Here is a 21,308-nt window from a genome sequence, read left to right as displayed (position 1 = left end):
TGAAGTACTGGGTCGAGTCTGGTCCAGCGGTGTTTCCCGTTGGTACATGCGTAGCTATCCCATATGCTTGCGTTTGTTATTCGTAGTTCGATCGGCGTGGCGTTTTGTGTTAATTTGTAGTAGCGTTCTCAGCGTTCCATTCCCTCCCTCCCTGGGGTTTGGGCCATTTACTGGGACCAAGTGTTTAGTTTTCTTCCACTGAGCCATTTGGGCTTGAGTGTGACGGGTGCTCGGGTTCGGGGGTCCGGTATGGGGGGCTCATGGCTGGGTTGCGGGTTTGGGCAGGCCAGTCGGGTGTTCTGGCGCCTTGGGGGTGTGATTGCAATTGCAGCCCCCGGGCCCCTTGGGCACCTAACCTCCACTTGCAACATGGGCGTTAACTAAATTTAACGTCTGAAGTGGCAAATCAAGTCAGTTGTTAGTGCAATCATTAAACAAAAAAAATACTGTTCTTGTTGAAATTCATGTATTTGTTACCTTTCACGTTTAAGATGATTTTCTCTCTTTTGATAATAAGGGACTGGTCCACCCCCAACCAAATTCAGAAACGTGGATAGGTACATAGAGAACATCGGCTTATCACTTTAGTCAGAATCTCCAAGAAATCATCGAGATCAAAAGTTTGAAACATGCCGGTGTCGGTGTTTAGGGCATTCTGGTTGAATTTTTGTACTGTTGACATGTAGTCTCTGCAGTTTAACGGGATAATAATTCTTGGTTTTCACGTGACGTCATCAAAATTCTAAAACTCAGAATCGCAAGACCCCTGAGTTCTTATTCTTCACTGGCTATCAGACGTCTTTAAAAAAAAGCCTTATCCTGCGATTTGTAACCATCTGGACGTACAGCTGAGGTTTTGCGAGAAGTGTTTATGTGAATGTTTATTTGTTCGTGAGGGTGATCTGACCGCTTTTGTAGCAGAAGTGATTGCCAGATGTTTTGATTGATTTCCGACCGCCATGTTGGGGCCCAGGCAGTTGGGCTCCAACATGGCGTTTCCAAACTGTGCTCTCTAAATTTGTGTGAAACATTTTGACGGATAACTTGAGTACGAAATGACGTACAGACCTCAGACTTGGACAAGAAGTTTATATAGTAGTTTTCTACAACCTATAATATTCTTGATTTTTTTACTCAATAGTTCTGGATTTATTTTTTCGCGGCATGGTGGTCTTAAGTTAATGATGTTAGGTACGTAGCAGGTAAGGGTTTGGGAGGATGTACCCCCGGGGAAATTAAGATTTTTAGAGCCACAAAAATGCTGTTTTAGGCATTCTGATAAAAAATTGTGCACTTTTATAGATGCAGCTAAATGAATAATTTTACCATGACCAAATGCAGTGCATTACTTTTCCTCGCCTACCCTTTTTGACATGTTGAGAAATAGTGGCCCACCCCCCTTTTTTCATACCCCCCCCCCCCTTTACTTTGTGACTAGTCCCTTATAAAAAAATAAAGATATGGGGTAAAATTTATGATACAAATAGCATCCTAATAGTCATTGTCACTATCAGAATCGTTAACACTGGTTTTAAAGTTTGTAAACTAACTGTATATGTACCTCCAGCCAACTGCTCAAAGGACCTTTCACTGCACACGCTATGTTGGCATTGTTGCTTCCACCATTAAGAGCAGTTGTGAGTATCACTGGCGGTGTATAAAATGGTTGTGTGAAGTTTACCATCTGCAAAGTAGTTTAAAAAGCTATATTTAGTGAACATACATGTATGTATCTTGTTAGGCATTTTACTGTACAGTATTAGAAATTTTAGTTTTCCAGTATCGCCATTTATTCTTATGAGCTGTGCTGTAAGTTTACAATTACACAGCAAAACTACATTCTTAGCTACTTCTACCTCTATAAGTGACTGTTTTCCAATGGACACAATGACGGACCTTAGACCGCAAAAAAAAGGCATACGCTTTTTTCGCCGTGCCAACCACTAAACGACTAACTGAACAAAATCACTAACTTTACAGCATCGCAGGATCTTTCCTCGTTTGGAGTATTATTTTCTTTTATACTGGGTGCAAGTCGAAAACATATTATTGCCTTTGTGTTAAAGACAATAATAGCGGCTTTCACTCAACGATGCAAATGTAGTTGTCGGTTGAATTGATCTGCAAGTGTTACTCCACGTTACCTCTAATCAGTAACTGCTGAATTTGTTACGGCAAAAACTTCTCGCAGCGTAGCTGAAAAAGTTTTGTGTAGTGAGCCCTGGACAAAGATATTTTGTTTGTAATGTTTTCGTCATTGGCACACGCCTTATGAGGTCGATAGTATTCTCAGATGGTGCAGAATGCATTTTAAAAACTAGAAGCCGAAACACTGGTAAATTAATTAGTAGTAGGATGAGAATCCCTTATTCGTTGGTTTTGTCCGCGCGTAACATATATTAAAATATATGTTACGCGCGGACATTTTGCTCTTTGCTCGTACACGTATTTTTCCTCGCTCATTCGCGGGGCTCAGATAAATACTATGTTAAACTAACATATTAAGTGTATATATTCAATTTAAGCACGTCAAAATTTCTCACAATAGCGGGTGCACACGTACCTTGCAAAGGGAGTAGTTGGTTTCTGCAGTTGGTACCTCGTTGTCAGAAAACACCACCGATGATGACTCTTTAGCTTCCCATGGTGATGGGTACTGTTCATATGCCATCCAGCTCTAGAGGACGAAGTCAGGAAAACGGCAGAATATGTTCATTGCTATAATATTTGTTAAAATTACACGCGTTCATTGTTATACCAGTCAAACATGTAAGATGGTACATGTATCTCATCTTTGACCTACCACTGCAAGATTGTTGTGAGGTCCATCAAATGTCCTCGCCTCCCGTAAACAAACTTCAAACTGACTTTTGGAAACGCTTTCTATCCAGACACTCATGGCGTCCTGCTTTTGGTTTGGGGTACCGTGTTTTACAGTCAAGAGAACTTTTGGCACCAATGAAAAGGCCTGGAAATATTAATAAAAAACAAAAACAAAAACGGGGTCGTCCTTATTAATTTAAGTTTTAGAATTATAATTTGTTGGAGCAAGAGTGTTTTGTTAACACTAAAAACAAAACTTAGAATAAATATGCGATTGATCAGTACTTCCTCCCGTGAAAATGTCTATTTTTGATTACCGCCATGAAATGTTCTGAGGGCATAGTCAGTGCAAAATGAGAGAGAGACTCATTAAGAAAAAGAAAAACCAAAAAAAAGTAAAATAATCTCACCTGAGGAAATGAAACCTGACTGCATTTTGTTCCAGTCGTGAAAAGGCTAAAACTAGCCTCTCCGTGATAAACGCCCGTTTGGGAACCTTGGAATGCAAACCAGTCGATGGTGGTGTTACCTCCGTAGCCCCAACCAACTTGCACGAGACAGGCCTTAAAGCGGTTAGTTGTCACATCTTCCACCCAAACAAAAGCGGAATCATGGGCTCCTGATGATTCGTTTCCATGATTAATGGAAGCAAATACTCTCACAGGAGTTCCACTGGAAAAACCACTGCTGAATGACACAGGTTCGCAGTGAAAACCGTCAGCTCCCACCTGTTGAATATTGAGTTTTCCTCTCTCGACACCTGAAAAGAAATTTAAAAAGAATTAAAACTATACGACAGTTTTCTAAAAAAAATAATAATTGAAATTAAGCACTAAGTTTTTAACCAGACATACAAAAAAGTGTTGGTGTCTTAACTCTGACGAGAAAAAAGTTTCTTGAAGTCGGCAAATATTATAAACAGTTGAAGACCAAATCACTAAATTAATAGAAATAATTGCTGTTCGTTTAGCCGCACATAATGGTTACTTAATAGAATGAAATTATAATCACTAAAGTGAACCGTAATTCATATGCATCTTAATTCTTAGACAGACAGCAAAAGTTAAATTTAACAATCTATTAACAGCAACAAATGCATGGTCAACATGCATGCGTTCCTATTTTTCACTGACTTTACCAGTTGACGCCAAACGTTTGATGATAGTAATACGTAAAATATTAACGCTTCTTAATACCGCTTGACTGCTTATCTGGTTTGATGACTCTACAGCAGCAAACATAGTTTTTGTCTATGTGTAGCAACTGTTACTTTGTAAATTAATATATTAAATAATTTAGTTTTTTTTTTCAAATGACGGGATGTTGAAAGCGTGCTGGGCAGTTTAGTTTCCATCGACGTATGAAGAAGGCTTAAATAATGCATTTGCCCAGCTTAAATGTTATTTCAAACTTTCAAAAAAAAGTAAGAATACGTGCACTGTTTTCACGATTATCTTTAGTTAATCTCCTTGTATAAGCAGAGTGTAATCCGCTTTAACTGTCGCTTTAGTGTAATATCCCAAGAATGTTATTTTGGTTTGCTACGTAGATCCGCTCAAGATAACCCTTTTTAGTTAAGTGCATAAATATGATAGACAAAGAATAATAAAATCAGTGTTGTTAATTCTACTGGAATGAGTAATACGTTATCTTGTGTGAATACTATGGCGGCATCGCTCAGCCTAACAAAAAGATTATGATCTATAAACTAAACAAAGCTACGAAAGAAAAAAGGGGCAAGACGTCATTAAATTATTTAATCGTAATCCAGCTTATCTAAAAATATTCACAGCAAATACTTGGAATCCCATAAAACATGAAACTTATTTGGTAAATAAAAAAAAAACGGGACTTTGAATTTACAGTATAGAATTAAAAAATTGCGAAATATTAATAACTAAATTTGGAACTGCGAAAAAAAAGTGTACAGTACAGTTAAGCGTTAACGCTTAATGTGCTAATAAAAACAGGTCCAAGTGCTTTGCATGCATTAAGCTATTTAAAACAGGCCATTCAAGTGGTCACTTTGAGATGTCACAAGCTTTTCATCATGATGCACTTAGAAATAACAACGACCGGATTTTAAATCAAATGACAACATATATCATCAGTTAGCTGTGATCAATTATAGACACTGGAAAAGAACATAAGAGACCAGATACTACAGCTTTCATAAAGTTTTCTGAATTAGAAGTTACCATTACCCATTCGAACACTAAACAACGACAAAACAACAGAAATAGTTAATAACAGCTTTAAAATTTGAAGTGATTGCTCTAAATGCTTTTGAAATATATTTTTTTCCTGCCAGGGCGATAACGTTTAGCTTTTTTGGCATGAGCTGTGAAGAACGTATGTAGCTTCTGCCATAATTATGGCAAAATGAAAAGAATATCTAGATTGGACAGTGTATAGCGACTATCGAACATCAGGTGCCTCTTTTTAGAAGGGAACAAAACTCTTTTTTTTCAGATGTAGCTCTGGATAGAAGGTTCATAAAATTATGGAAAAAAAGATTATGTTTCTATCGTGTTTTCTTGCCCTTTTTTCTCTTTTTTGGCACAAAAAATGTATCTTTCTTGTGAAAAAAAAATACCTATGCGCAGTTGTCTTCTTAGGTGTTTTAAAAATGCAGATGGTGATTGTAATTATTATGACATTTATTAATGCACAATCGGTATTAAAATGATTCAACTGCATCAACTCTTGGAACATGCTATCATCTCTTTCACATTATTCTACAATTTGGTACTTATTCGTAGAGAGACACTCCATTTGTTTAACCAATTTATTCCCATTGCAGACGTGGCCCTACCTTTTTACCAAGGAAATGATTGACTGTGTAAATGCTGGCCAAATTTCAAACTGACCCCATAGCAAAAATAATATACATTGTGAATGCTACGCGACAATGGATCGATAAGATCAACCATTAATTACCAAAACTGTAAACAATGGTCTTTACCGGCATTAACTTGCCACCTTTAAGTACACTGCACACATAATTATTTATGCACTCCTGGTGGCACACTAGGTGGTATTTGACATGCAATCTGTTTCTGATCCTGTTTTCTTTTGCTTCGAAAACCTGTTATTTCCCCTTGGCCTGAGGTCCTTAATATACAAGCGAATAGTTGGCACGGAATGAATTCCTACCCATTAAGCGTCCCCTGTATTTCTACTGGCTAGTTTATGCCTATGGCACAGCAAAGGCGTGAATGAAATGTTTATTAACATCTGTGAGACGAACAATGATGCTTTTATATTTATGCGAGTGTCCCTTCCCTCTTAAAATGATTTTTTGGGCGTAAACGAATTTTATTGATTGCAACAAAAATCAAAATAGATCTCCAGCTATCGCCTTGCTTGTTACAGGTATCAATAAATATTTGTTACTCAAATATGACTGAACATTCTGAAGCAACCAATTAGAATATCACAAAGCCTCACAAGGTCTTGAAGGTTAACCCCTTTTGACTAATATGACTTTTGACTAATACTTGTTCATGCGACTGAATTCGAAGCGACATTTGTCATTTGGGGTTTCCGCACCCTTCTTTCCTTACGGTTAGATAGAATTAAAGTTAAACAATTCTTTATTTCATAGAAAAGAACAATTCATCAAAGTGGAGGTGAATGAGCCAGCACTGAGGTTAATGAGACACTGAGGTGAATGATTAGCCAATCAACGTGTCCCAAAACGCTACCCCCTGTTTTAGAATATACTAACATATTTTCCATTACCTTATTGACATTTTTTTATTTATTTCTGGGCTAAAGTCACCCGCAGAAGATATACGGTAACCTAGTTCGAAACAGAATTTAAATTGATTGATTTGAATAACGAAATTTTTCGCAAAAATGGAAGTCACGTTTTCGCCATATGTATTATGGTCTTCTAAGGATGATATACGAACAACAAACTCCGGCTTCAGAGAATTAGGACGAGAAAAGTATATTTGTTTGTTTTTATGGTTAGCATTAGCACGATCAACTCATCGATCATAGGTGGGGATAACTGATATTTTGTAGCCTTGGATTGAAGCAAATATTGTCATGATATTTGTTTTGCAACATGGATTGTTTTGTGTGTCGACGGAGAAGATTGTGCCACGAATTCAGCATTATTTTTTGCTATAATTAAACGTGTACTAAAACCTACAACTTATAAAATGAAACTCTACCAATTATTTCTCAAATCCATGAATCCGAAATGCTTCACTTATAGTTAACAGGATCATAAAATTAATTGGACAGCTCAAGTATATATAAATATATCCCTTACCAAACACAACACTATTTTTAATATGTTTTTTAACTGTTTTTAAAAACTATTTTTGAAAAACAGATTAAAAATAGGTACTTAAATTATATTTTTCATGTAGTTTTTGACTGTTTAAACTGGTATTGTAATCTATTTAAAACAGGGTTAAAACATATTTTTGAAATGGTGTTTTAAAGCTGTTTGAAACACTATTTTAAAAGTATTTTGAAATGATTTCAAGATTCCAAAGAGGCAGGTTGGAATTTAAAATATATTTCAGACAAACAGGATTACAAATATATTTCAAATTCTCACACTATTTGTTAACTATTTTTAAACTGTTTTTAAACTCTTTTTAAAAACTATTTTTGAACTATTTTTCAAAAACAGATTAAAAATAGGTACTTAAATTATATTTTTCATGTAGTTTTTGACTGTTTAAACTGGTTTTGTAATCTATTTAAAACAATATTAAAATATACTTTTGAAATGGTGTTTTTAAGCTGTTTAAAACACTATTAAACATATTTTAAAAACTTTTTCAAGATTCCACAGAAGCAAGTTGGAATTTAAAATATATTTATTACAAACAATATAAAAACAGGATTACAAATGCATTTTAAATTTGGTGCTTAAAATAATAAGTGTCTGGGTCGAGTACATGAAAACAAGCAACTAAGTGTGGCTTCACTTTGAACTAAAACAAAGCAAAGAATGGGGATTAAGGTGGTACATGTATAGATCTGTTGTAATTATTGAGGTACAACACTGTGTAATAATTATTATCTTGTTGGTTAGAGAGTGATTCTTGGCTGTTGATGACTGTTATTGGAATCCCTGATTTAACAACTGCAGATACATGTACAGTACCGCTCAAATGTAAGTTGACAGTCTCGATTCGATCCTCGAGACTTGATCCTCGCGTCTCGAAGTTCGAGTCACTCGAATTTCGAGTCTTGAGGATTGAGAAACAAGGCAATCTCGAATATTCATAACTCGAAAAGGCTTTCGAGGAAATGATTTATTTCTTGAGTGGAGAATAAAAGCTCCTCGCATATCATGTACAAGTGTTTCGCGCCCACCATAAGTGCCTGAAATATAAACCTCACCATTTGACAGTGCGATAAATTATTTCATACACATGTAACTGCGTTTTCCAAAAGAAAACTAAATGACAGATTGAACTTTAAGGTTTAATAATTGCGTCCTAAATCATAACACAAACAATCGTACGCCTGACATTACACACGTTTCATGTTTGTCCTAAGATCGCTCATCACAGGTTGATTCGGCGGGACCGTGCTAACTGCAACTCGGTTACTTCTGGTTTCGATAGCCTTCAATTCATTCAGTATCGACGGTTTCAAGCTCTTGCTATTTCGAGCTTTTTGTTCACCTGATGGTTCGAAATATTAAACGACCAAGTGCGCATTGTTACAACAGAGATGAGTAGCCGGCACGCTGGCTTCGACCGTAGTTTATAACTATGCTTCGACTGTGTACAGCACTTGAGAGTGTGGCCCACTTGAGCAATTTATTTCTCGAGGAATCATTCAAGCGACAAGCTCATTATTTTTCTCGACTCGAGACTCGATACTCGAACCTCAAAATTTTCGACTAGAGACTCGAAACTCGAAGTTTTCGAGTTTTGAGGATCGAGTCTCGAGGCTTGAGGGACTGTCAACTTACATTTGAGCTGTACTGTATGGTCATATCTCTTAATATGGTAAGTACATGTAAAAATGTGATTATATGGCACACGTTTTTAGGAGTTTATAAAAGATTGTTTTAGCACAACATTAATATTGATCATTCTGTATAGACATCACTGCATGGTAATAATACCTTAAGTTATAGAATAGGCAAGGCCAAGTGGTAATAAGGTAAAAAACTAAGCACTCCAATTTTAAACTTTTCAAAGAAAAAATTTCAAGTTCTTGAAAATTTAAATATACTGTCGAGATGTTTAGTAAATTTGATTTCTTGTTTGATGTCAAATCTTCAGGCTATATATTTTTGTTTATACGTGTGCTGATTAAACAGTCATGTATGCACTATACAATGTACATTTTAAATTTGTGTGCAGTCATTTGTAGGTGAAATTTACATGCTTGTAAAACAATAGATTGAACTCATGAGCATTATACTTTGTACACAATGTATAAGCTGTCTGCATACATGTAGTACATGTCATGTAAGCGCACGATGTTTGTGATTTTTTTTTTACCTTTCCTATCAAGGGAGGTGTCAGTTATTTTTAAATTTCAATATACTCTGGCTTTCTGGAAGCTTCTAGGGTCTTAAACTAAAGTACACATAGGGCAGATTTCTACAATTGAACACAAGTTGGCAGTGAAGAGACTGAGAAGATCAATGCGGTTATCCGACAACCTTTTACATTAATTTTTATGTTGACTTTGAAACCAATGCAAACAGTGTATGACCATACACCTGTACATTGTACATGCATCTCTAGTTGTCAAGCCCTGAGGCTTTCAATAGCAGTAATCAACAGCAAAGAATACACAAAAATGTACAGTGTAACTTTCTAGCTGACACTCACTCTACTTTCATATTCTCAACCCAAACTCTTTCAATAGTGCATTCCACAATTTATGAATGAGCAACAACTGTAAGATGTCCACTTTACTTTGTAAACACTGAGAGTGTGTGAAATAATTTGTAAAAGAGTTCAAACACTTAATTATGAAGACTCTTCCCAAAATAAATTTACATGTGCATACAGCTGTACATGTAAAGGACCATAGTCAGCCTCCATCATTTTCAATGCCATTGAAATAATGAAAATTTAATTGTACAATGAAATGGAATCTTTTTGCAAATTAGTACTGCAACTTGTGTCACAGTTTATAGTGTTCATGACATGCTCTACCTAAAATATACAGTGTAAACGTAACACTGAAACACTCATAATATTTTTTTTTAACAAAATCAACTGGCTGGCTGCTAAGGGTCCTTTTAATGCTTGTATAATTACTACGATTTCCAGTTGAGTACGACGCGAACAAAGTTTGGTGACGAAGTTTCAACATAACAACGGCATTGTTGTCAAGGGCAAACTTCTCTGTTTCCATTGGTAACTTGTCGTTACAGGTACTGACCGCCAAAGTTCTTTTATACAAGGAGGACCTCTCGGGAAACAGGGCAATTTTTTGATTGGCTAATTTCGATCCAAGATGGCGTCAGTTTTAATTGAGCAATTTTTTGATTGGCTAATATTTTGAAATTTCGATCCGAAATGGTGTTAGCTTTTGTCAGCTTTACGAAACGCTAAATGTTCTTCATTTCAGTTCGCGAATTATTCATTTTGCACTTGAGAAAGATATATTATTTAAAGCTGAAGGAATTCTTAAAGCTGCTAGAAAATCCCTGGAGTTGGAAAACGATAAAATTTCAGTTGAACAGTAACTCTAACGAGGAAGGTAAAGTGACGCACGTTAAACATAACGTCAACTCTCAACACAGATCTGTTACCGTCGATATAAAACTGCAAAGGCATAATATATTTCGTTATTTGTTTCTTTTATTGTTGTCTCTGTGTAAATATTTTTTATTTGAAAGCGTAATAAAGTGTTGCTGACGATATTTGTAGTGTTTGTATTTATTTAAGCATCGAGATTGTCGAGCAAGGCAGTTACAAAAACAAATTTGTTACCAATGGTAACAGAGAAGTTTGCCCTTGACAACAATGCCGTTGTTATGTTGAAACTTCGTCACCAAACTTTGTTCGCGTCGTACTCAACTGGAAATCGTAGTATTATTTCTAAATTATTCTTAGCTCAACAAGTGTACATGTATCTGCAGGGTTTTCCTTTTGGCCAGGTTGTTCTGTTGGTATTTTTCTACAAAAATAAAAAGAAAAAAACTTAGACTTCAATATAATTGACATAATTATGCACTCACAATATGTACTGTACCTGCTATCAAGATCCGACATTATGAAACCCTAAGAAATGATCTCCATGATAATATTAAAAAAATACAAATCCCAATCCTTTTCACAATTTGTGTAAATGTGATCACTTAGTACATGTATTGGGATACACTTAAGCCTTAAGTTCATCATTAGAAGCACATGTAAACTTTGATGATAATGCATCAGTCAATTGAAACCCTGGTCCCTTAACCCCCGGGACTTAGCTGGGATTTAACATGTCCAAAGCCAGGATTTAACACACTTTTAATGGCACGTGTGCCCCGGTGGGCAGTGGATTTAACAAATTGTCAGAAGACTGGGGTGGTGGAGAGTGATTTAACAACATGCAATCACCAGAAGCAGGGGCAACATGTCTAATGTTTTTTTTTTTCTCTCAAATGTACGTTGTGAGAAGGAATTTGTTCTAAGAAGCCTTAACGCTTCTCCCTTGATAAAGTCTTTCATGACACCCGGTGGGTGACATGAAAAGAAATTTGTGTATTGAAATGCCTCTGTAGGTTGGTTATGTCTTCACACGTCAAGGATAGACTCCTTGTGAAACCTGTCAACTTTGTACACTACCGTGCCCATTTCTGTTTCTGACATGAATTTTATCATAGGGTGAATTTAAGCTGTTTGCCTTTAGAAAGTATTTTGTCTCTACTTTTTATGGAACTCTTGGTAATGTCATGAGTCAAGTTTTAGACTCTAGGTTATAATAAATAATAATAATGGTCCTGAAAATGCACCAGAATGCACCTCTGACCATGCAGTTTTTCAAAGTTTTCTGGTGGAGGCCCCCCATACTCCCCCTGCAGAAAGGGCAAATTCTCTCCTGAAGGCACTGCTGGTGCGGTGCGTAAGTGCTCTGGCTATTTAACACTTTCTTCCTAATACTTTTTATTGAAAAAAAAATTCCACAGTCAAGCTTTACTTATTCAATATAGACAATAAATGAAAGGAAATCAATTTTCCACTTCTGCACAGAATCAAGATTTTTGCCCAGTTTTCTTGAAAGTCACTCTTGAGTTGTTTCTTCATTTGGTTTGGATGCCCCCGCTATGCTGGGTTTTTTAAAAGACGTTTTGGCACCTGGGACAGGGTGATCAGTCATGTTTAAACATTTGGTTGATGTTACATGTAAATTCCCCGCTTGGTGCTGGGGGTGCGGGGTTTCAATTGACTGAAAGATTACCTCTCTGATGATGAACAACGTGTTCGAAATAATTTATGCTGTGTTACTGCACAAGCTTTAAGATCTGCATGTAGCAAAAATGCCTTCTCTCCCAAATATAACAAATAAATAATTAAGATCTCACATTGCAAACCCTAAATTAATTAATTGCATCATGTATATTTAAATAACACAAAGAACTTTACATGTATTTACCAGAATAAAGTTTCTCCTACTATGAATGTAAGCTTTTAGTATAGTCAAAATGGCTGAGGGCCTTCTTTCTAAGAGTTAAAATAAAAATGCTGATTTCACTTAGTTCAGAGCAGCTACCAGTTTGAGCAGATTTAAATGTACAAATGACTGAATTTATTCACTCATCCATATCATGTACCGAGCTGCCATTTTGAAATCAAACTGTTGATTGGCCTATCAATGTTACTCGGACTTGGCAAAAGTACTATTTGCTTCACTGATCAATAATGAAGACCAGAAATGTAATGGGATTGAAAACGTTTTTGTGTGACAGAACAATATTATTTAAGGTCATCTCAGGATACATTCACTGAACGTGTACATGGGACTGGACCTAGGCTTGCACTTAAATGCAACCATTCTGAAGCCAGTCTGGTATGGATTTAGAACTACATTCTTAGCCTAAAATAATTTTTATTATGGTTAACAATTATTGTTGACACTTAATAATAATAGCAGTTTTTATGGCAAATTTAACAACAAAATTGTGGTCGGACATCACCAAAAAATATAAGGTTGAATTTTTAATCATCCTTGCTGTAAAGTGATTTATGATCAAGAAAATGGTCCAGACATCATGTCAGTCACACTTGCTATTTCATCAGACATGAGCTAATTTTGGTCAGCCAATGTTCGATGACCAACTGCTTTTTGCAGCCCTGCTTCACTTCACTTGTCCCCTGGCGACAAGTTGGCGCATAGGGCCTCCACATGTGCTCTCCATCGATTCCTGTCTTGCGCTGCAGTGCGCACCTCTCCAGGACTGCTTTGCAGCCCTGCACTCTGCTAAAATACCCCCATCTCCCAATCCAATGTTGTACATGTATGATTGTAGCAAAGAGCTCATGAAAACAAACTACGACATAGATAGGGGGAAGGGGTTGGGAAAGTGGGGCGAAGGGGCGAAATTTGACCAAATTACAATAAATAAAATAGGTCCTAAAATGATAATAGTTAATGTATAGTGATTGTATCTTCATAGAAATTGAATAAAATCAAGGCATTAAATTATAAAATCCAAGAAACGAAATATTTTAGTAAGCCTGACTCCTTAACTTTGTTTTTGGATACGAAAGAAATCGGATTTAGTCTATAAATTATTTCGCAGGCTGAAGTGAACTGAAACCTTTGAACGTTCAGTTCAAGTGACAGTACTACTGTACATGTAGTGTCATGTGGGTCATGTACATGTGAGCTACTAACAGTAGAATTCCGATTTCTCCAGCCCTTGGTTTCTCGTTCGAAACTTCCTCGAACAATTTTCGTTTCCCTTGTGAAGTACTTCTCTGTAATTTTACTCTCGATTTCTCAAAGCAGTTTTCTCCGGAGGTTCTGAAGATACAGTGCACAATAAGCTCAAAACAACTTTCGCTTCGTGTACTTATGTGATAGATCTTTTAATGCTTTAAAAATCAGTTCAAGCTTACCTTTAACGGCGTCATCGATCCATATGACTGGAAAATACATCTTTCCGAAGGTGACCCATCGATTAAGAAGCTATTTCAGTTGGAATTTCAACCAAATATGGTGGTACGTACAAATGGCGGAAAGAAATTCAAATCCCTTTCGGAACGGATCACGTGATCTGTAAAATTAATGATTAAACACCCACGTGACAATTGCGCGCCCGATTGCGGCAATGTTTGATCGAACAAAGAGTGCTGTAGGCCGGAGGGAGAAATTCTTGGATATCCAAGCTCAAGATTTATTTTGTGAAAAAAATCTGGGATTCCATGGCTAAGCAGAAGGCGCATTTTGTGTATAAAGGTCTCAGGTCTGCTAATTGTTGTTTTCCTATTTGTCTATATCTAGAAGCTTATAATGCCTACGAGGAGTGGTGAATGGTCCTTCAAAAAATTTGTGTCTCGCAAAATTTTAGCCAAATTTCAAGGGTCTCGTCGTCTCGAATTTTTCTTTGACGCCTTCTCGGAGTCTCGATTTCTTTTTCAAGGCTAAAAAGTTCTCGGGCTCGCAGAAAAGATATCAGTCTCGCCGGCTCGCAAAGTCTCGCATTTACCATTCGACACCCCTCCTACGAGGCTCTTAAACGTCTATAAGTCGGTCTATTTCCCTCAGATCTTCGTTGCGCGCGAAAGGAATTGAGATAAAACGGAGACGGGACTGGGGATAAGCAGTAAAGTTCAGGGGCAACCTCTCAAAATAGCGCAAAAATAGGGTATTTAAAATATGTATGTTGTTCCTGCTTTTAGTATTTCAAAACCACATTGTAAATAGTCTAGTCACCTGAACAGAAATTTGCGTATGATTAATTCAGCCTTCTTTATAGAATATTGTAAAACGCAATCATGAGTTGAATTTCAAATCGATTTTAAATATTATGTTTAAAACCTGTTTAATACTGTTCAGTAACTTGTAAACCACACTTTAAATATTCTATTTAAAACGTATTTTCTTGAATTTCCCGCACCCAAAAAACTGACAAACAGAATGCGGTGTGGGATAAGCAGACAATTCTTAGCCCATTTATTGAACTAAACAACTAACTGTAATACAACAAACGGCAGTAAACAAACAGTAACAAAAGTTTACACTTGGACAATAAAAAACCAAACTGTATACATCTGACCCGGCAAGGAAAATGAGTAAACAAAAACAAATTAACAAACTGAACCAAGTCACACGAGCCGATCATCAGGAAAATAAAACTGACTGAAATCCTAACGGAGACAAAATTTAACAAAATTAAACTGTCCGCTAAGGTTGAAAATCCGCAATGAAACTTGTTTACTGTTCAGCGTATTTATACTAGCTACTTTACATTGCACACTTTCTTCGCATAATCACGTACTTACAACATACTTCTGACAAATGCACATGTGCTTGGGAATTCAAGAAACCATTTATCTTCTGTTTCATTACGCTCCGCTTCATTCAGACAAAGATAAATGAACAATTATACTGTTATTTTGGCAACTACATTTAAAATATCCTACTTAAATCTGTTTTTATACTGTTAGTTTATAAACTATACCGGCATTTCAAGTCAACAACCATAGCGGATACTACATTCAAAACAGTGTCAAAGTAGTATTTTTAAACTATTTAAACTAACTGTTTGTGGTCATTGTTTTAAAACAGATTTAAAAACCACTATTTAAACACTGTTTTAAAATTAAAATACCTTGAAAACAGATAGAAATTTTTTTCAGTATCATAAAATACGTTTCAACTAAATACAATTCAAACGAAGCAAATTTAACTTTTTTGCAAAATAGCACAAAAATACCTCTGAATGCTTAAAAAATAGTGTTCAAATCGTCAAAATACTTTCAAAACAGCTCCAAAACAGTTTCAAAACACAGTTGGTTTGGTAAGTGAGCTATTTCTTTTGTTTGTCTACAAGGTCGACCATTGCCTTTGAGTAAATAAATGCATGGCCCCCAAATTCGTAATTCTTCTACATGTAACTAAATTATACAGCTCTAACAAACAAACAAAAATAATAAAACCGACAGGTTTTAAGCACAAATCGAGCCTCTCGGTACAGCGCCAGTACGGAAAGAAGAAAAATTGCTTTGATTTAATTAGTATTTTTGTTTCTTTGTTCATTTTGTTGAGCTAATGTCATCAAGAAAAAAATGCGTTGTCTGCTTTTTAGCCGTTTAAAATAATACAACTATAGCGAACAATTTTCACATCAAATTTTAACCGTAATTAATATTTGAGAGGGTCATAACTCTCTTAGAATAAGTATGTCTTGACAAATAACAAATTCTAAAAAAAAGGTTATGTGTGTTCACTATATCCAGCTTGTTAGTTCCATGCGCGGAAATTCAGCGCTAGGCGAAAAAAATATATGAAGGGCATTCGACAAATTTTGAATTTTAGACGACTGAGCGAAATGTTCGGTTTTTTAGACAGCTTTTTAGACATAGTTCAACATGGGTCATAATTCACAATTATTTTTTTGAAATGGAGGTGAAAAGCGATAAAATATTTACCAAGCGCCCAAGTAAATATTCTGCGGCTATTCAACGAGATTTCAAAGAATAATTGTTTTGGTATGTACAAACGAAGTGATCTCAACAAGCGTTCGCAACATTTTCAGAAAGAATCCATTAAAGTCGATTTAATTTAACTCCCACTCATGCGTGGAAAACGTACAAGCGGCACTAATCATGCGCGAAACAGTTAACAGACTCTTAAAACATGGCAAATCTAATTAATCTTTGATAAAGTCCTCTTCACAATCTAGCAAAATTAAATGATCTTTTAACACCATTCAATCCATCAATCTAAACAAAGATGTTTCCTTGAATATTTGTAGAGGTTCTTGGTTTACTCGTTATTTCTGCCGATTAAAACTCGCGGTATTCTGATTTCTGCCGATGCCGGGAGAAGAGTTACCTGACCGTACGTAAGCAACATGTTTTTCATTGCTCGAGTTGTGCAGAAATTGTGCTGCAAATTGCGAAATATGTTGTCTTCTCTTACTTAAAAAAAAAAGAAAAAACAAATAAAAAGGAGGGGCAAATTTGGTAGTTTTTTCTTAGCTATAGTATTGTCAATCACTAAGTGTGTGTATACTAACACAAATTATCCTTGAGCATCGTGTATTGCACAAACCAGAGGTTGTGGATGAAGTCTTTTGGGGTGATTTTTACACAAAAAGTTCATTCTCCAATCAGCAGATAGAGCTGTTAACAAGACATTTTTTGTACTTTATTACCAAAGAGCACATGATGTTGCCTTTCTTCAGTGGAGGGTATTGCCATCTTAAGTGTTTAATTCTTCGGTTGCAACGATTTGTCAAATAAGCAATGATATATTAGCTGTAAATTTGTCAATATTGTACTATCTTTTGACGTACGGAAACAACGAAACATTTTCAAATCCATTTCATAACAATCCTAAAGCACAAACCTATTTTAAACATGAACACACCAGCGACTAAAATGTATTTTTTGGGGGAGGGGGTGTTGCCCAGTCTCTATTAAGGCGGACGTGATTCGACTGAACATACATGTAGCCGTTTTGATATGCTATAAACATGGTTGTGACCAAAATGTTTTTTGTTTTAATTTGCAAGGTACGGCGATGTAAAACTCGTTTAAATGGAAACACATTAACACGGTGTTAATTTTTTGCGCAGTTCGCCGAAAACAGCTTTGGCAATAGCATTCGTCATCAAGTGATAAAACCACCCGGATCTTTTAGGTCCGACAATTGGCATTCATAGGCTTGTTTTGGCAATACTGAGAAATTTTAAAAATAATAACTAAACAATATTTTAAAAAAAGAATTATCCTACCTGTAACGATGTCAAACATCAAGAAACACCCAACCAAGAGAAGCACGCCTTCCTTCTTCGAAAATGTCATGGTTTGATACTTAGAAGTGTGAGTACCTCACGTAGCAAACGACGACTGCCACACGGCGAGTTAAAGTTACTTATATTGAGATAATACAGCCAGTATTGAGTAGCAGGTGTCAATGTCTGGCTTCTAGAAAGAATTCACGTTTCAGCTGTTTCAGCATAATCCCCGCGAAATAAGTCCGTACATGTTCACTATAATAACCTAATATCTTCAGATCTGTTTTGTAGACGAAAAGGTGTAATGCGTGGTTCACTTAGTGCTTGACTGATTTAGTGATTTTACTTTCTCACAAAAGTATATCACAGTTAATTCGGCGACGATAGAATTTTATTTAAGTGTTTTTTATATCTAGTAATGTTTACTTCTCGATCAGTTCAGCTTTTCTTTAATTCCTTATGAGAAGTTAACAGCACAGTTGAAATATTTCCTCTTAATGGGGGTGCTAAAAAAACTTAATTATTCACCACTTGATGCTAGCAGGGCACATAACTTGGCTTCAATGTTTGTTTAACTTGTTAAAAGTCTTAAAACCGGTTTTCATTACTTGGTTGAACAATGGATAATTAATACTTGAAAGTGATTATATTTTAATCACTATTTTCCAGACGTATCTGTTTTGGAAGTCCAAACAGCTATTGTGATAATCCTTGGTGTTTTTTTCCTCCATAAGTTGATAAATCGGGAGGTCGCCCCGTCGGACTTGCTGAAAGCCGCTAGTTGTAATGCACAACGAAAAAATTGTTTTAATTTACCTAAGCTTAGTCAAGTTTTACCTAAAATTATGCCAATGAGTTGTTTATTTCAAATTGTTTCCACTAATCAGCAGGTTCTCGTTTGCGTGCTAAATTGTATTGGTGGATTAATACTCACTACTTACTCTTTCCAAGGCCAAAAGTCAGAAAATGCTGTCAAATTTCTTAACTAGAAAATCGGTTTTTATGTCTCCGTTTAAAAAAAAAAAAAAGGTTCCAGTACACGTATGATGACAGTTATTTTCTTTTATTCAAAATCGGCTGGGCGATGTTTGGCAAACACAGTTGTATACTTGTAAACACATATATATCCTGGTATTTTCCCCGAAATAGATGAGAAATATTTCTATTGAAAAGCTCGTTTTCGTTTACGTGCTAAATGGACTGGTGGGTTATTGTGCGTTCAATAATCCAAGGCCAAAAGTCAGAAAATGTTGTGTAATCTCTAATGACTTTTTTAAATGAATACCGATATACGGATAACGTCACGTTTTTTCTATTCTGCAAACTCGACTGGAAAATGTTTGGCTAATACAGTTGAGTATATATTTTAAAACATATCTCCATGTTGCTGATTTTCAGAAATAAATGAGAAATTTGAGAAAACTTTCTTTAGTGTTAATGGCGTGCGACGTTCAAAAAAGGTTATTCAGGTCAACCAGTCAGTAAAGCCGGAAAGACGTGAATAAACACATGTGTAGGTTGACAACTTCCCATCTGGAAAAAAATAAGAGCAAAGCATAAAACTTTATTCCTACTTCTAGGACTGGCTACCTTTAGGCTTTTAGAAGAATCGTTATTTTTTAATTGTTATGTATATCTATTGGACTAATAAGAAGCTTTACAGACGTTGTAACATGATGGAGATATTAAACCTAGTAAAGTGAATGGATTAGAAAAAAATCATAAAATGATCGCAGCGTGTTTTACCGCATGAACCAATACTATTTGCATTTTATATGGATTAAGTTTGATGTTTAGCAGTCTTATCAGAACAATAGGTAATGAAACACTTTTAAACTCGGTGCCTCTTTTTTTCCACTTGGCTACTTTGGCAGAAAAGATGACAAATAACAGGTGGTTATTTCTCGCCGCGTTTTTATGTCCGATACACTACAAACATTGCAGTTAGCTTTAGGTATAATCAGTGATCAGTGACTGAACAAAATTGTCAAACAGCACTGCTTTAAAATGTTGCGTGTGTAAGGTCCAAATATCATTTTGAGTGATTTGCTAGCTTCAGGGTCATGAAATCTATCTTGGTATTTTTCCCGGAAAAAAAAATGAGAAATATTTCCACTGAAAAGTGTTTTTCGATTGCGTGCCAAAATGGACTGATGGGCTATTGTGCAATATTCCAAGGCCAAACGTCATAAAATGATGTGTAATTTCTGTTTAAATTTTTTTTGGTTATTCTGCAAAATCTGCTGAGTAGCTTTTTGCTAATACAGTTGTGTACATTAAAACATATATCAACCCTGCTATTTCCTCGAAAAAAATTAGAAAGAGAAAAAAAACATTCTTTAGTGTTTTATTATTTGCGTGCGCCGTTCGAGACAGGTTATTCAGGTCAACTAGTCCGTTGAGCCGAAAAGACGCAAATTGACATATGGGAATAAATAAGAGCAAAGCAAGATACTTAATTTTTACTTCTAGGAATGGTAAGCTACTAGAAGAAAGAATGTTATGCAGCTGAAAAGGTTATATTTCAAAGTATCGTTCTTTTTAACTTGTTCAGTTACTTATTTGTTAAACTAATAAGAAGCTTTATAGATTTGGTAACATGATGGAGAGATGATGGAATAGTGAAGCATTTGCAAAAAAACAAAAACTTTGTTATAAAATTGTTGAGGCGTGTTTTACTGCATGAACCAATGCTATTAACGTTGGATGTCAACTACGTTCGATGTTTGTTTAAGATGATAACTGAATTGATAATTGATAATGGAATCGATACTCAGTCTTACGCAGAACAATAGGTTATGAAACACGTTTGAACTAGTGCATTAATGATCTCCTTTTTTCACTTAACCCGTCTTCTTTGTCAGAAAAGATGAAAAATGGCAGGTGGTCATAGCTCGCCGAATTTCAAAGTCAGACACACCCACATACATTGTAGTTTGCTTCAGATAGAGGTTTAATGCTGTTTCTTTTCTTCTCACTTCTGATAAAGTCGATAAATGATTGTCAAACAGCGCATCTTAAAAATATTGCGTGTGTAAGGACCAAATACCATTTCGAGTGAATGTCATCGGATCAACTGTTTTGCGCGCAAACAGATTTAAGGATTTTTTTGATGGCGACAGAAAAAATGTCATGGAATGATCAAATGAATTTAAATAAATAAATTATGCATCAGTGGAAAAAATCGAACAGATTCATGAAGCAGAGAAATGAATATACTTACCTACAAATAAACGTTTTTTTTTTTAATTTTTCGTTTCATGTCTTTATTTCCTATTAGTTATACAGGAATGTTTATTCTTATTTGCAAGGGTGAAGGTGTACTGATTGTCCCAATTTTGACCCCATCTACTTCTTCCATAGATGGTGATTGTGCAAGAATCACAAGATAGGCAGGGACACGCAACACAATGGACATTAACATTGTGCAATATCACTAGCCGATCGGTAAAAATACATGGCCTCCATTTCCCTGATTTCAATGATAACTAATAATTGATGCATGCTTTCCTTTTACAACTGGCAGGGTCAAACTTTCAATCATCCAAACAATCAACCCACCTCCGGTGGAGGACTTTTG

The 21,308-nt window shown here is 35.8% G+C and overlaps 1 protein-coding gene across 3 annotated transcripts in view; it reads right to left on the bottom strand.

The window, feature by feature from the left end:
• Nucleotides 1–17,835, bottom strand: part of LOC144665191 (uncharacterized) — a 53,978-nt gene extending 36,143 nt beyond the window's left edge. For 2 of the 3 annotated variants that reach the window (XM_078526375.1, XM_078526376.1), the window contains exons 1-5: nucleotides 17,726–17,835; nucleotides 3,234–3,583; nucleotides 2,804–2,968; nucleotides 2,564–2,677; nucleotides 1,562–1,684 (exon numbers count right to left, since the gene is read on the bottom strand). In XM_078526375.1, coding sequence (XP_078382501.1) covers nucleotides 1,562–1,684; nucleotides 2,564–2,677; nucleotides 2,804–2,968; nucleotides 3,234–3,583; nucleotides 17,726–17,795 — 822 coding nt within the window. In that variant the 5' untranslated portion in view covers nucleotides 17,796–17,835. Of the gene's footprint in view, nucleotides 1–1,561; nucleotides 1,685–2,563; nucleotides 2,678–2,803; nucleotides 2,969–3,233; nucleotides 3,584–10,900; nucleotides 10,932–17,725 lie in introns of those variants that run through there. The other variant, XM_078526377.1, reaches the window with a different exon arrangement.
• Between the last annotated feature and the right edge of the window lie 3,473 nt (nucleotides 17,836–21,308).

Source organism: Oculina patagonica, chromosome 9 (genome assembly GCF_052425735.1).
Source record: "Oculina patagonica isolate OP01 chromosome 9, crgOcupat, whole genome shotgun sequence".
Lineage (NCBI taxonomy): Eukaryota > Metazoa > Cnidaria > Anthozoa > Scleractinia > Oculinidae > Oculina > Oculina patagonica.
This window is presented reverse-complemented; position numbering and strand designations above follow the sequence as displayed.